Source organism: Schistocerca nitens, chromosome 4, assembly GCF_023898315.1.
Source record: "Schistocerca nitens isolate TAMUIC-IGC-003100 chromosome 4, iqSchNite1.1, whole genome shotgun sequence".
Lineage (NCBI taxonomy): Eukaryota > Metazoa > Arthropoda > Insecta > Orthoptera > Acrididae > Schistocerca > Schistocerca nitens.
Window position 1 is genome coordinate 828,825,614 of NC_064617.1, and position 16,143 is coordinate 828,841,756.

The 16,143-nt window shown below is 44.1% G+C and overlaps 1 protein-coding gene across 1 annotated transcript in view; it reads left to right on the forward strand.

Annotated features, from left to right (window-relative positions):
- LOC126253254 (transmembrane protein 198) overlaps positions 1-16,143 on the forward strand; it is a 149,998-nt gene that overhangs the window by 87,563 nt on the left and 46,292 nt on the right. The window contains exon 3 of the mRNA XM_049954459.1: positions 10,658-10,882. Coding sequence (XP_049810416.1) covers positions 10,658-10,882 — 225 coding nt within the window. The remainder of the gene's footprint in view (positions 1-10,657; positions 10,883-16,143) is intronic.

Genomic DNA, 16,143 nt, shown 5'->3' on the forward strand with positions numbered 1-16,143 from the left:
AAATGTAGACTGGCAATGGCAAGGAAAGCGTTTCTGAAGAAGAGAAATTTGTTAACATCGAGTATAGATTTAAGTGTCAGGAAGTCATTTCTGAAAGTATTTGTATGGAGTGTAGCCATGCATGGAAGTGAAACATGGACGGTAAATAGTTTGGACAAGAAGAGAATAGAAGCTTTCGAAATGTGGTGCTACAGAAGAATGCTGAAGATTAGATGGGTAGATCACATAACTAATGAGGAGGTACTGAATAGGATTGGGGAGAAGAGGAGTTTGTGGCACAACTTGACTAGAAGAAGGGATCGCTTGGTAGGACATGTTTTGAGGCATCAAGGGATCACAAATTTAGTATTGGAGGGCATCGTGGAGGGTAAAAATTGTAGGGGGAGACCAAGAGATGAATACACTAAGCAGATTCAGAAGGATGTAGGTTGCAGTAGGTACTGGGAGATGAAGAAGCTTGCACAGGATAGAGTAGCATGGAGAGCTGCATCAAACCAGTCTCAGGACTGAAGACCATAACTAACTAACGTTCTGTAAGCGTTATTTCTTATCGACCTCTTTCCTTAATTCTTTGTCTTTAAATACTTGAAATAATCGTTAAATGAGTAAAGAACTTAAAACCTTTAGCTTTTCTTAAATGAAGTCTAATTAAATCTTTTTTCTCTAATTACAGATTTTAGATCTTAATAAAATATGAATAAGACATTGATTCTTTGAGTCTAGCTCTTTGAAACCTGGAATAACTGACTTATCTTTGGAAGACTGACTTGTAACTACTTTTCATCAATGTAGCTCTCTATTATTTACGCGACATGCGTATCGTTCAGTGGGGATTCAGTCCTTTCCACTGTAAAATTAGACTCCGAACTCAGAATTAAGTCTGATTTTTCTTTATTAGTCTCCATTTAGTATCTCACATACAACTTTGATGCGAACGAGTGACATTCAAAAACTCTAAGCCCCACGCAAATCGGTATAGGACAGGGAAAACAAAAACACAAACAAAAATAAAAAATCCTCCGTGCCACCACCACTTTTGTACTAACTTTAATTCAGCAATCAAGGCTCATCCACATCAGGTGTTCGCAATCGCGTCCCCTCAACAGTCCCTAAATTAAATTTGCCACTCGCCACCTTACCAAACAATGGAACTGAATATCGTCGATAATATTAATTGGTTCCGCTAGGGTACGAAGTCTATCTTCAAATATTAGGGTCGCAAAATTTATGGGTGACAATAACTGTGTCCTCTTTTACACAAGTCGTGCAGATCCTGGTTCCTGGCTCTATAAAACGCCAACTGAGACTTAAACTCAATGGTACACAGAATCACAATTATTACGCTGCTAACCCTGTAGCGTATACTCAAAAATATACACCAACATAAACCGCTCCTACTACCTGGGGGTGGGCGTCCAAAATCACACAAATAACGCAACCGCTCAATTACCTTAGAGCGTCCGTGAATACGACATCCACCAACTTAAACCACAACGACTTCTAGGGCCTTGTGCGCACCAGGAATACCACGAATCGCACTCAAAGTTCAGTCCAGTGACTGACTAACACATTCCAACATCAACTTCTCCAAATATGGAACACAGCTTCACCGAAATTAGAGCGTAACTTTACAACAGCACGCTAGCCCGTTACTTCCTACACAACATGATCACTAATAAACTCGATCCACGCTATTGCAGCATCACTTAACCAATTCCTCCACATATACGATCGTAGCAAAACTCTCTCCAGCGCTACTAACCAAAATAAACTCTAATCAATTACTACTTTCTCTCGCGGAGCAATACAGATTGAAGCTGAGGTACTGCTAGACACGTCTAACAGGTCACGCTAAGTTCTGATCTACAATACCAACCGAATTCAATAAAACTTCTTGACGATATTCTCACAAAATTTGTTAGTCGCAGTCCCATCTGTATCCGCGATCTATTGTTTTTCCTGGTGACTGTCAGACACGATAATTTATTAGAGCTTGCACCTACCAGCTCTAGCGTAGGCTTCCCTAGCAAGACTCAAATCAGAACTGAACTTCAAAATCCCAAAAACCATAGGGGAACAAATTTAGACAATCACTTCACAATTCATTTGCTTTTAACAATTAAATATAGGTTCTTCGGCGGCCTTCGTCTCTGTGAATAGCGGCCAGCTCTATGTGATGATATCTCTGGGTCGGACAACTGAGGTCTGCTGCTGCCGGGCTAGGAGACCCTTTGCCGCAACATGGCATTGAAGTTAGGCGTGTTGACGTCGTTCCTATTCCACAGGTACTACAAGCTGAGACTGAAATGTGACCCATCTTCCTGCTTTCTTCCCATCGCCTCTGAGTACAGTGACAGGCATCATACAGTGGGAACTTTAATGGTTGCTTTCACCGCCTAACAGTTCTCAGACGCCATCTGTCACTATATCCAGCAGTATGTATTGCTGTTCAGAAAACTCAGTTTCCTGAAACATGTACCCCAACATTATGTACTGACCGTGCCCATTTGCAAAATATGTGCGTACTCGGAATGGTGTACTACTCACTACAATGTACACGGCCTATATGAACACTGGCCGTAGAAAGATCATAACTTACAGGGACCTGAGACGAATTTCACGCCTTGTCATTGACCGCAAGTCCATCTCAGCCAGTTTCCAAGCTAACATTGCAAACGGAACTGCATGAAATGAAATGCGTGCTTTGGTCGGAGTCTCGCAAAAATCCATTGCTCACAGCGGCACATAGACTACACATTTTCAGTGCTCAAGACAGTGGACAATACCTGACTGGAGTCGTGCAGGGTAATCCAGAATGACACGATTTTGTCTCTTTTCATGTGATGTAAGGCACAGGCATTTAAGCTGCAGTGTGTGGATCGGCCGTTGTGACCGAACGGTTCTAGGCGCTTCAGTCCGGAACCGCGCTGCTGCTACGGCCGCAGGTTCGAATCCTGCTTCGGGCATGGATGTGTGTGATGTCCTTAGGTTAGTTAGGTTCAAGTAGTTCTAAGTCTAGGAAACTGATGACCTCAGATGTTAGGTCCCATAATGCTTAGAGCCGTTGGAACCATTTGCAGTGTGTGGTGGTTGAATATATTCTGCAAATCTTTCTGTGATATTTTGGCGTTGTACCATACCTTGGGGTAACTCATATACAGGGTGTTTCACTAAATGTGTTTGCCTCTGTAAGTTAAGAATAATAGGAGACGGAAATATTTATTGCAGTAGGTCACCATAAGAAACGTTACACTGTCTGCGGAGCTATGAACATAGTTTATTGTGTTATTATCCAAAGAGTTACAGCAAAAAGATACAATTTTTTAATGGAACAATAGTTGTTTCTATCATGCACTGGAAACAGTAACACTAGCTGTGGATAGATCAATTTAAATTACATTCCTATCACTTTTAGTTTGGGAGCTACAACCCTTCAAAGTTTCAGGGGCAGATACCACTCGCTGTACATAATACATGGCTGTGTGATGCGTGATGGATGTTCTGGCGGTGGGAAGTTGATTTAAATGAGATGTTCAAATGTGTGTCCATGTTCCTGAATGCACAATGCAATGCGCCTTCTAAAGGATCTGCGGACGAGATGTAGCATTTTCGGTGTCACGGAGCAACATGCGTCCTCGATGCGCCGTTTTAGATCATCTGGGGACGTGGGCTCAGTGACATAAACACGATCCTTTAGATATCCCCACAAAAATAAATCTAATGGTGTTAAATCGGGCGACCTTGCGGGACCAAAATTGTGAACGTGGACTCATCCGAGAAATTACGCATGACCCATTCAGAGAATGTAAGTCTCGCATGGAAATCGTTCACATGCAGCTCCTGGGTCAGTGACAGGCGGTACGGGTCAAACCTGTGACGGTGTACTATATGCCACACAGATGTGAGACTCACAACAGCGACATGAGGATCGTGGTGTACTGCAGCTAAAACAAACACCTCCGTTTCCTCACTTCTTGCAGTTCTTCGTCTGTTACTGTAGCGCATTACCAAACTGCCTGTTTCCCGAAGTCGTTGTTCGGCACGTAAGAAGGTAATGGCTGCCGGAGCTCTACGCCTAGGATATCTCACGGCGTACGCCATGGCTGCTTCAATGGCGTCGTGTCGGCACTCGCCGAGCGTCAGCAACATGTCAACGTGCTCGTTCTTCGTGTATGCCATCTTCATACTGTGGTATATTGAGCCCCGTTTGTCTGCGTGGCTCGAACTGTCGGGTATACGGCCGTGTGTGGCGACAGTCGGCAGTCTAACAGCGCATCGAGGAAGCTTCTCGCTCCGTGACACCGGTGACGTTACAACTCGGCCGCACCACATTCAGAAGGCGCATTGCGTTATGCGCAGCGTGTGTGGTATCTGCCCCTGAAACTTTGAAGGGTTGTAGCTCCCAAACTAAAAGTGAAAGGAATGTAATTTAAATTGATGTATACACAGCTGGTGTTACTGATTCCAGTGCATGATAGAAACAACTATTGTTCCATTTAAGGGGGGTAGGACGTCAAACGGGCCGAGTTGGAGCAGGAGAGGCATCGCAGGACATTTTAATTTCCAGTGTCTATACTTTTACAAATAAATTCATAAAGCTTTGTCAGCATCATCAGGAAGGATTCACGATTCACACTCATTGCAGTAGAAGTTCGAAAACATAACAAAATAATTTTTTTACGTGTGAAATTTCACCATTTTTTCACTTACTAATGGCTGCATTTGTTGCTATAGGTACACTTTTCTTCATAAGTAAGAGAGATGGTTCGATGAATTTTGCACAGCATACATACCATACTTACAGGTGTATGAAACTCTAGAATTTATTTAATTTATGAAAAAACGAATGATCTGTTGTATTTTAAACTTCATGTTTAGAAAAAACACAAATTTTGTAGTTAATTACCTCAATTTTTACCACAGTTTTTAATAGATTTGGAAAATTCTAGAGTTTCATACACCTTTAAGTATGGTTTGTATGCTGTGCAAAATTCATCGAACCATCTCTCTTACTTATGAAGAAAAGTGTACCTATAGCAACAAATGCTGCCATTAGTAAGTGAAAAATATGATGAAATTTCACATGTAAAAAAAATTATTTTGTTATGTTTTCGAACTTCCACTGCAATGAGTGTGAATCGTGAATCCTTCCTGGTGATGCTGACAAAGCTTTATGAATTTGTTTGTAAAAGTATAGACAGTGGAAATTAAAATGTCCTGTGGTGCCTCTCCTGCTCCAAGTCGGCCCGTTTGACGTCCTACTCCCCTTAAAAAATTGTATCTTTTTGCTGTAACTCTGGATAATAACACAATAAACTATGTTCACAGCTCTGCAGACAGTGTAACGTTTCTTATGGTAACCTACCGCAATAAATATTTCCGTCGCCTATTACTTCGTAATTTACAGAGGCAAACACATTTAGTGAAACACCCTGTACGTTACAGTGAACGTGAATCCAGGTGTTTATTTCAACAGTCTCCGTGAGCGAGAGTTGTCCTTTCTTCTGATTCTTCATGAAAAGTATGTTGTGGACACTCCAATCTTCCAAGATAACGAAGATGAAACTAACAGCCCAATGCAATGCAGAATTGACTGTTAGATGATACTTCAGGCAGACGTACCAGTATAAAAGGAGACAAGGATTATTGCTTCACCAGTAGAGATGTAATAACACCGAAACGGGTCTGTCAGGACAGCTCAGTGACCTAGAACGTGGACTAGTCACTGGATGTCGCCTGAGTAATACATCCACCAGGGACATTTCAGCACTTGTACAGCAGTGCTAGTCGATTGTTGATGATGTGATTGCGAAGCGTAAACGTAAAGGAACAACCACATATTAACCAAGTCCGTCCAGACTTCATGTAGTGACGGACAGGGACGGTTCGCCATTGTGGAAGGTGGTTATAAAACATTGCATGAAATCAGCAGAAAGAATCACTCGTGAGTTCGATAGTGCTACCAGCAGTCGAGATAGCACAATGACTGCGCTAGGGAGTTAAAAAGAGTGGTGTACCATAGTCGAGCAACTCCTCGGAAGCCACACATTTCTGTAGGCGATGCTAAGCGACAGTTAAGATGAGGCAAACAGCGATGCCACTGGACACCAGATGACTGGAAACGTGTGTCTGGAACGATGAATCGCGCTGTCCTGTACGGGAATTGACGAATGCCTGGAGAGCGTTATGCGCCATCATGTGTAGTGCCAGCACTGAAGTACGGAGGAGATGATATTACAGTATGAGGGTGTTTTTCGTGATTAAGTTGCGGTTCCGTTATTACACTTAAGAAAACAGTAAACGCAAAAGGGTGTGAACACAATTTACAGCATTGTGTGTTGCGTACAGTTGAAGAGCAATTCGACGACTATTATTGTTTGTATCAGATGTTTCAAAATTAGTTTTCTTTTTGATGATGCATGTTTACAATAGCCTAAGAATTAACAGATGCTACTGAATCTGTTGAACAGTTACATGTTTTGTGACAGATTATTTGTTACTTTTTAAACGAAAATATGTTTATGGCTTCTTTTTACATCCATTCCGATCATTTCACTTCTCATCTGTGTGAAGTATATCATATTTGTTTTTCTTTTTAAATATTTATTGTGTATCCTGTTTTTCTGACATGTTCTACATTTGTAGGAAGTCCTCTCTGTGGATCTATTGGAACGAAAAGTACATCTAATCTAATCTAATCTACTCAGCCTGGCAGTAGACCCTGTCATGAAACGGTATCTGTAAGGTAACAGCTTGTGGACAATAAAAATGGACTGGCTTTTTCAGTATTCTGACCTGAAACCGATGGAAAACATTGGAGATGATTTAGGTCGTCGACTTCGCTGCAGAGCCCAGTGTCCATCACTACCTTCTCTAGCTTCGGCTCTTGAGGAAGATTAGGCTGCCTTTCCTCCACAGACATTCAGACACCTCATTGGAAGTGTCCCCAGCAGAGTTCAAGCCATTATAAAGGCGAAGGGTGGACACATCGCATATTAATGGCCAGTAATAGGCGTCTGGATACTTTTGATGATGTTAGGTTTGTGGGGCACTCAACTGCGCAGTTATCAGCGCCCGTACAAATTCCCAACTGTTGCTCAGTCCAATCTCACCACTTTCATGAATGATGATGAAATGATGAGGACAACACAAACAACCATTCATCTCGAAACAGGTAAAAATCCATGACCCCGCTGGGAATCGAAACCGGGACCCCGTGCTCGGGAAGCGAGAACGCCACCACGAGCTGCTGACTGGATACTTTTCGTCATATAGCATACAGCCGTGGTTTGTCGAACACTTGGGGATCCTATCACACCTCTGCTGGCCGATTAAATCGCCTGATATTAATTCTGTAGGAAATTTCTGGAGCTATGCTGAACAGTGGGTGACAAGTAGCAATCAGCATCACCAGAAACTGATAGTTTCAAGGGGTCTGATCATTAATGAGTGGCTTCAGCTGAATATGGCATACCTCATTGAATATGGCATTCCTCATGGGCCCACTTCCTCGCTGAAATGAGGACGTTATGAAGGCTAGAGGTGGTGTTTCACAGTACAGTCGGTACAGAATCCGTGGCTGATAGATGGGCCGGCGGCAGGACACATGTGGGGGGGGGGGAGGAGCGGTAGTGGTGGGGGCTACAGTCAGGCGTTGTAAGGGAAATGCCGAGCGCTGGAGGAGGAGAGCCGTTGTAAACTGAAGACTACCCTCACATTATTTGTACTAATAGGCCCCTCCATGTCCACACTTGAACGGTGACCATTTAAAAAGATAAACTGTCACCTCTGCTTTCGTTGGTATCTAACAAGAATTCCAAGGAAAATGCAGCGATTTATTTTTACCTGGCTTGTTAACCAGTTGCAACTTTCAGAGAAGCGTTACATTTCTTTGGGTGCCATTTTAAAATTTGCTTCTTTTGCCAAAACACAGTACGCAGTCTCACCTCACTACCATGTTGTGCAGAAACAATTGTGAGAGAATTCTGAAAAAGTGGTGTATTAAGTCAGGAACTCAGGAAAAATGTCAGTAGCTTCTGAAAAAAGCATATCTTCAGTACAAAAAAACGTGTAGTGTCTTCACTTATGTTGTTGCAAAACCCATAGCATTTCTCGTTCCATCAGCTATCGATGGCCTCTAAAATTACACTACTGGCCATTAAAATTGCTCCACCAAAAAGAAATGCAGATGATCAACAGGTATTCATTGGACAAATATATTATACTAGAACTGACATGTGATTACATTTTCACGCAATTTGGGTTCATAGATCCTGAGAAATCAGTACCCAGAACCACCACCTCTGGCCGTAATAACGGCCTTCATACGCCTGGGCATTAAGTCAAACAGAGCTTGGATGGCGTGTACAGGTACAGCTGCCCATGCAGTTTCAACACGATACCACAGTTCATCAAGAGTAGTGACTGGCGTATTGTGACGAGCCAGTTGCTCGGCCACCATTGACCAGACGTTTTCAATTGGTGAGAGATCTGGAGAATGTGCTGGCCAGGGCAGCAGCAGAACATTTTCTGTATCCAGAAAGGCCCGCACAGGACCTGCAACATGCGGTCGTGCATTATCCTGCTGAAATGTAGGGTTTCACAGGGATCGAATGAATGGTACAAATGGTTCAAATGGCTCTGAGCACTATGGGACTTAACGTCTGTGGTCATCAGTCCCCTAGAACTTAGAACTACTTAGACCTAACTAACCTAAGGACATCACACACATCCATGCCCGAGGCAGGATTCGAACCTGCGACCGTAGCATTCGCGCGGTTCCGGACTGAGCGCCTAGAACCGCTAGACCACCGCGGCCGGCAATGAAGGGTAGAGCCATGGGTCGTAACACATCTTAAATGTAACGTCCACTGTTCAAAGTGTCGCCAATACGAACAAGAGGTGACCGAGACGTGTAACCAGTGGCATCCCATACCATCACGCCGGGTGACACGCCAGTATGGCGATGACGAATACACGCTTCCAATGTGCGTTCACCGCGATGTCGCCAAACACGGATGCGACCATCATGATGCTGTAAACAGAACCTGGATTCATCCGAAAAAATGACACTTGTGCACCCAGGTTCGTCGTAGAGTACACCATCGCAGGCGCTCCTGTCTGTGATGCAGCCATGGTCTCCGAGATGATAGTCCACGGTGCTGCAAACGTCGTCGAACTGTTCGTGCAGATGGTTGTTGTCTTGCAAACGTCCCCATCTGTTGACTCAGGGATCGAGACGTGGCTGCACGATCCGTTACAGTCATGCGGATAAGATGCCTGTCATCTCGACTGCTAGTGATACGAGGCCGTTGGGATCCAGCACGGCGTTCCGTATTACCCTCCTGAACCCACCGATTCCACATTCTGCTAACAGTCATTGGATCTCGACCAACGCGAGCAGCAATGTCGCGATACGATAAACCGCAATCGCGATAGGCTGCAATCTGACCTTTATCAAAGTCGGAAACGTGATGGTACGCATTTCTCCTCCTTACACGAGGCATCACAACAACGTTTCACCAGGCAACGTCGGTCAATTGCTGTTTGTGTATGAGAAATCTGTTGGAAACTTCCCTCATGTCAGCACGTTGTCGGTGTCACCACCGGCGCCAACCTTGTGTGAATGCTCTGAAAAGCTAATCATTTGCATATCACAACATCTTCTTCCTGTAGGTTAAATTTCGTGTCTGTAGCACGTCACCTTCGTGGTGTAGCAATTTTAATGGCCAGTAGTGTACATTCTTTTATCGAAAAAATCTGTAATTAGTGGAATAACACAGTAGATAGTAATGATGTGGGAAAATACTGTGCTCTTTGCTTGATGTTATAATTTGCAAAATCTCAATTCGATATCTGAAACCGCTTATGAAATATGAGGGATGTTGTGGATATTTCACTCTTGCTTCATCACTGGCACGGCGCGATCTCAAATGAGTGTTCTATGTCAAAAAAAATGTTCAAATGTGTGTGAAATCTTATGGGACTTGACTGCTAAGGTCATCAGTCCCTAAGCTTACACACTACTTAACCTAATGACGAACACACACACCCATGCCCGAGGGAGGACTCGAAGCTCCGCCGGTACCAGCCGCACAGTCCATGACTGTAGCGCCTGAGACCGCTCGGCTAATCCCGCGCGGCGTTCTATGTCAGATGAATTTTCTCAAGATTGGTGACAGATAAATATCTCTACCCAAGTCTAAAGAAAAATTCAATATGTTAGCTACATTTCATATGCAACAACAAATTATGTAATATGCACCAAATGCAAAATCATAGCGACCTCTATTTTTAAATGCAAACATTTCCGAATTTTGCGCAGTGTCGTATTTCCAGGTAACTACCACAACTATGATCATTAACGAAATGATGGGCATATCATCATGAACGTGACATATAAAGCTATAAGTAAAGCAAAAATGTACTTTTTTTGTTTTACAGAATAGTTTCTGTAAGATCGTTTGAGAAGGATTGCAGGGCGTGCGCCTCGCTGACCGGCCGAAAGGTGGAAAACAGCTGTCGGCCTCTCGGCGCATCGGCCACCGTATCCTGCGTGGACTCTACTGGTGCAATGTCTCTTGGGTGGGTGTCTGGTGTCTGTCGTTCTGTGCTGTTACGAGGAGAGTGTGTGAGGCGGCCTGTGTCTGGCCGGCAGGCGTGGCGCTGGCGGCGGGCCTGCTGTTCGGGCTGGTGACGATGCTGGTGCAGTACGTGGGCCTGTTCATGACGGGCCTGCACACGGGCCTCTTCTGCGCCGTGGCGGGGCTCGCCGTCGCCGACCAGCTGCTGGGCTGGGCGCCGCCCTCCGCCTGGGCCGCCGCCGCCTCCCTGCTCATCGCCGGGCTCGTCTTCGCCGTGCTCAACCTCTACTGCCAGAAAGGTGAGTCCAGGCCTCGCCGCACCGCCCACTGGCTCCTATACATAACCCTGAAAAAAAAGAGGTCAAATGTTTTGCAAAACGGTAGACATGATGTACATATACAGGGTGTAAACGGTATAAGGCGCCAAAATTATACAGATGGTACATCTCGGTGTACTTGACAAAAAAGTCGAATGACATTTTCTTGTATCATGCACTTTATTTTTGTATTATTAAAACCTAATGTTCGTAGGATAGATACGAGGTGCATTCAAGTTCTAAGGCCTCCGATTTTTTTTCACCAGACTGGAAAGAGATAGAAACATGCACATTGTTTTAAAATGAGGCCGCGTTCATTGTCAATACGTCCCAGAGATGGCAGCACCGTACGGCAGATGGAATTTTACCGCCAGCGGCGAGAATGAGAACTGTTTTAAATACTTAAAATGGCGACGTTTTCCTTACTTGAACAGTGTGCAATCATTCGTTTTCTGAATTTGCTTGGTGTGAAACCAATTGAAATTCATCGACAGTTGAAGGACACATGTGGTGATGGTGTTATGGATGTGTCGAAAGTGCGTTCGTGGTTGTGACAGTTTAATGAAGGCAGAACATCGTGTGACAACAAACAGAAACAACCTCGGGCTCGCACAAGCCAGTCTGACGACATGATCGAGAAAGTGGAGAGAATTGTTTTGGGGGATTGCCGAATGACTGTTGAACAGATTGCCTCCAGAGTTGGCATTTCTGTGGATTCTGTGCACACAATCCTGCATGACGACCTGAAAATGCGAAAAGTATCATCCAGGTGGGTGCCACGAATGCTGACGGACGACCACATGGCTGCCCGTGTGGCATGTTGCCAAGCAATGTTGACGCGCAACGACAGCATGAATGGCACTTTCTTTTCGTCGGTTGTGACAATGGATGAGACGTGGATGCCATTTTTCAATCCAGAAACAAAGCGCCAGTCAGCTCAATGGAAGCACACAGATTCACCGCCACCAAAAAAATTTCGGGTAACCGCCAGTGCTGAAAAAATGATGGTGTCCATGTTCTGGGACAGCGTTGACGTAATCCTTACCCATTGCGTTCCAAAGGGCACTACGGTAACAGGTGCATCCTACGAAAATGTTTTGAAGAACAAATTCGTTCCTGCACTGCAACAAAAAGGTCCGGGAAGGACTGCGCGTGTGATGTTTCACCAAGACAACACACCCACACATTGAGCTAATGTTACGCAACAGTTTCTTCGTGATAACAACTTTGAAGTGATTCCTCATGCTCCCTACTCACCTGACCTGGCTCCTAGTGACTTTTGGCTTTTTCCAACAATGAAAAACACTCTCCGTGGCCGCACATTCACCAGCTGTGCTGCTATTGCCTCAGCGATTTTCCAGTGGTCAAAACAGACTCCTAAAGAAGCCTTCGCCGCTGCCATGGAATCATGGCGTCAGCGTTGTGAAAAATGTGTACGTCTGCAGGGCGATTACGTCGAGAAGTAACTCCAGTTTTATCGATTTCGGGTGAGTAGTTAATTAGAAAAAAAATCGGAGGCCTTAGAACTTGAATGCACCTCGTAGTATACGCATTTCTGATTACGTAGTCTGTAACCTCCCCCTCACTTATCGACCTTAATGACAGTGAAAATTAAACCGCGTGTACCGAATGGAAATTTGGGAAAATCAATCGTCACCGAAGTCAATCTGTCAGTAAAGAGGGAGGAAAGGATTACATCTAAATAAAAGGAAAAATGCTAATCAAACTGGTGGAAATTAATTTTGAAAAGGGGTACAGTTAATAAAGAAAGTAAATGTGCGGTCGTTACATTAACAGGTAACTCACGTTAATTAGATATTTGAGATTTGGGGAAAATTACGGTCGCCAGTCCTATGGACAACTACTATAATAACTGAAAAAGAAAGGTTATTGCACATACAATCAGCACTAAAAGCGTGGCAACTGAAGGTCGACACGTGTTGTGTGAAAACTGAATGTTTGTCAGAAGTAATAAATTTCACTACACTCTGACTTAACTTAGCAGAAGAATTAATAAAACCGGAAAACTGAAAGTTAATTTAGTGACTGAAATTAATAGTGAGCTTTGTTTCTGAAGCACTACGAAATTCAGTAAAATAATGTTAGCCTTGGGCTACCTCAACAATCATTTCAAAAGCTACTTGAATCTACGCAATTTAGAAATAAGAGATTTAACTTTGAACTTGAATTAAATGATTCTGAACAACTAACAATAGTAAAATTTAGTACGTACCAAGCTGAGCTGCAGTCACAGGTAAGCTAAAATATGGTAAGAAAACTCGCACTCTTAATTTGTGCTTGTGTAATCTAAATATTGTAGCCAGCTATGAATACCTTAACTGAACTTTGAAATTAAAGCAGTGAAATCGAATGATATTACTTTAATGCTGGCGTTTGAATTTCAATGACACTCGGGTTCGGGTTCATTCCGGAAAAGGAAGGGACCCTGCTTGGTAATGCAATTGGGACAATGAGCAACAAAGGTTCATGCTAGGTTGCTGTAATTTAAAGAGGCAAATGGAACAATTTTAAAAGCTGAGGTCTGCCATACAGCTCTAAAACTTTACGTGCTTCCAGTCTTCCTTGCTGGTTGTTTGAAGTTTTGAAGTCGTCGATCGAGGAGGTGGCGACAGTCACTCATTGTCAGCCTTCGCTGTTGCAGAAGCTGGATGTTGGTGCGCCTTCTTCTCGACACGGTCACCAGGCAAAACGGGCTCTTGATGTGCGCCAGCTAATGCTTCCCGTCCGCGACACCGTGTCAGAAACTATCATAGCAAGTCAAGCGCAATTACATGCTGCCAAACCCCGAAAGCGCGGCAACTCGCGGGAGCGTCACACAACACACCTGCTCCACCACCCTACTCCAGCCAGACTCCCTCTCTGCCCGCACTCCATGTGGCAGAGTTAACACTACCAAAGATCCTAATCACTTTGATTCTCCACACGACCTATCGATGTAATCGTTCGATAGCATAGTTTTCCCTAGGCCAGATCAATTACAATATATAAAGACACAGAAATGTCATATCTTCAGGTAACAAAGTAAGGAAAAAACTTTATAGTACAATAGATGGAAATAGGAGGATATGCATTTCCGGCGTTACTAGTCAAAAGACAGTACACGGCGTACCGAGCTTATTGCCTACAATGATGGGGCGGCCAGAGAAAAGAAACGAGCCGACCAGAGGATTGAAATCATTAGACGTGTACAACGACGTGGTGTGATAATCAGGTGGTACCGAAAAACGGAATGTAAACGGTTTCTGGGTTGCCAAGAATGTGTAATTCGCTTTACGTGAATTGAATACAACCAGTCTGTTTCTCAACAAGTCGATAACGAAGGTCGTAGTAGTAATGACAAGCTATTATCAAACACAATATATTTCCATTAGTATAAATTCAATCAGTCACCAAGTAGATAGTTGTGCATTAATTACAATCAACTGTTTCACCTTTTTACGGCAATGCCGTAACGAATACTAAACACACATTATTTTCCTTCTGTACAACAACATTGTAACGAAAAGAAAACCCATTACTTCGTTTCCTCTTACACCAATACTACAATAAATGTTCGAAATGACCACCATTCGCTTCGACACATGCTTCATTACGGCGAACCCAGTTTCGTCGCACTCGTTCACACACATGCACATTGGCCTTTATGGTATTGGCAGCATCTAAAATCTTCTGTGTCAATTCGTCCACATTACGAGGTGCATTCAAGTTCTAAGCCTCCGATTTTTTTTCTAATTAACTACTCTCCCGAAATCGATGAAAGTGGCGTTACTTCTCGACGTATTCGCCCTGCAGACGTACACATTTTTCACAACGCTGACGCCATGATTCCATGGCAGCGGCGAAGGCTTCTTTAGGAGTCTGTTTTGACCACTGGAAAATCGCTGAGGCAATAGCAGCACGGCTGGTGAATGTGCGGCCACGGAGAGTGTCTTTCATTGTTGGAAAAAGCTAAAAGTCACTAGGAGCCAGGTCAGGTGAGTAGGGAGCATGAGGAATCACTTCAAAGTTGTTATCACGAAGAAACTGTTGCGTAACGTTAGCTCGATGTGCTGGTGTATTGTCTTGGTGAAACAGCACACGCGCAGCCCTTCCCGGACGTTTTTGTTGCAGTGCAGGAACGAATTTGTTCTTCAAAACATTTTCGTAGGATGCACCTGTTACCGTAGTGCCCTTTGGAACGCAATGGGTAAGGATTACGCCCTCGCTGTCCCAGAACATGGACACCATCATTTTTTCAGCACTGGCGGTTACCCGAAATTTTTTTGGTGGCAGTGAATCTGTGTGCTTCCATTGAGCTGACTGGCGCTTTGTTTCTGGATTGAAAAATGGCATCCACGTCTCATCCATTGTCACAACCGACGAAAAGAAAGTGCCATTCATGCTGTCATTGCGCGTCAACATTGTTTGGCAACATGCCACACGGACAGCCATGTGGTCGACCGTCAGCATTCGTGGCACCCGCCTGGATGACACTTTTCGCATTTTCAGGTCGTCATGCAGGATTGTGTGCACAGAATCCACAGAAATGCCAACACTGGAGGCAATCTGTTCAACAGTATTTCGGCGATCCCCCAAAACAATTCTCTCCACTTTCTCGATCATGTCGTCAGACCGGCTTGTGCGAGCCCGAGGTTGTTTCGGTTTGTTGTCACACGATGTTCTGCCTTCATTAAACTGTCGCAACCACGAACGCACTTTCGACAAATCCATAACTCCATCACCACATGTCTCTTTCAACTGTCGATGAATTTCAATTGGTTTCAGCCGGCCGCGGTGGTCTCGCGGTTCTAGGCGCGCAGTCAGGAACCGTGCGACTGCTACGGTCGCAGGTTCGAATCCTGCCTCGGGCATGGATGTGTGTGATGTCCTTAGGTTAGTTAGGTTTAAGTAGTTCTAAGTTCTAGGGGACTGATGACCACAGCAGTTGAGTCCCATAGTGCTCAGAGCCATTTTTTCAATTGGTTTCACACCACGCAAATTCAGAAAACGAATGATTGCAAGCCGTTCAAGTAAGGAAAACGTCGCCATTTTAAGTATTTAAAACAGTTCTCATTCTCGCCGCTGGCGGTAAAATTCCACTGCCGTACGGTGCTGCCATCTCTGGGACGTATTGACAATGAATGCGGCCTCATTTTAAAACAATGCGCACGTTTCTATCTCTTTCCAGTCCGGAGAAAAAAAAATCGGAGGCCTTAGAACTTGAATGCACCTCGTATTTACTG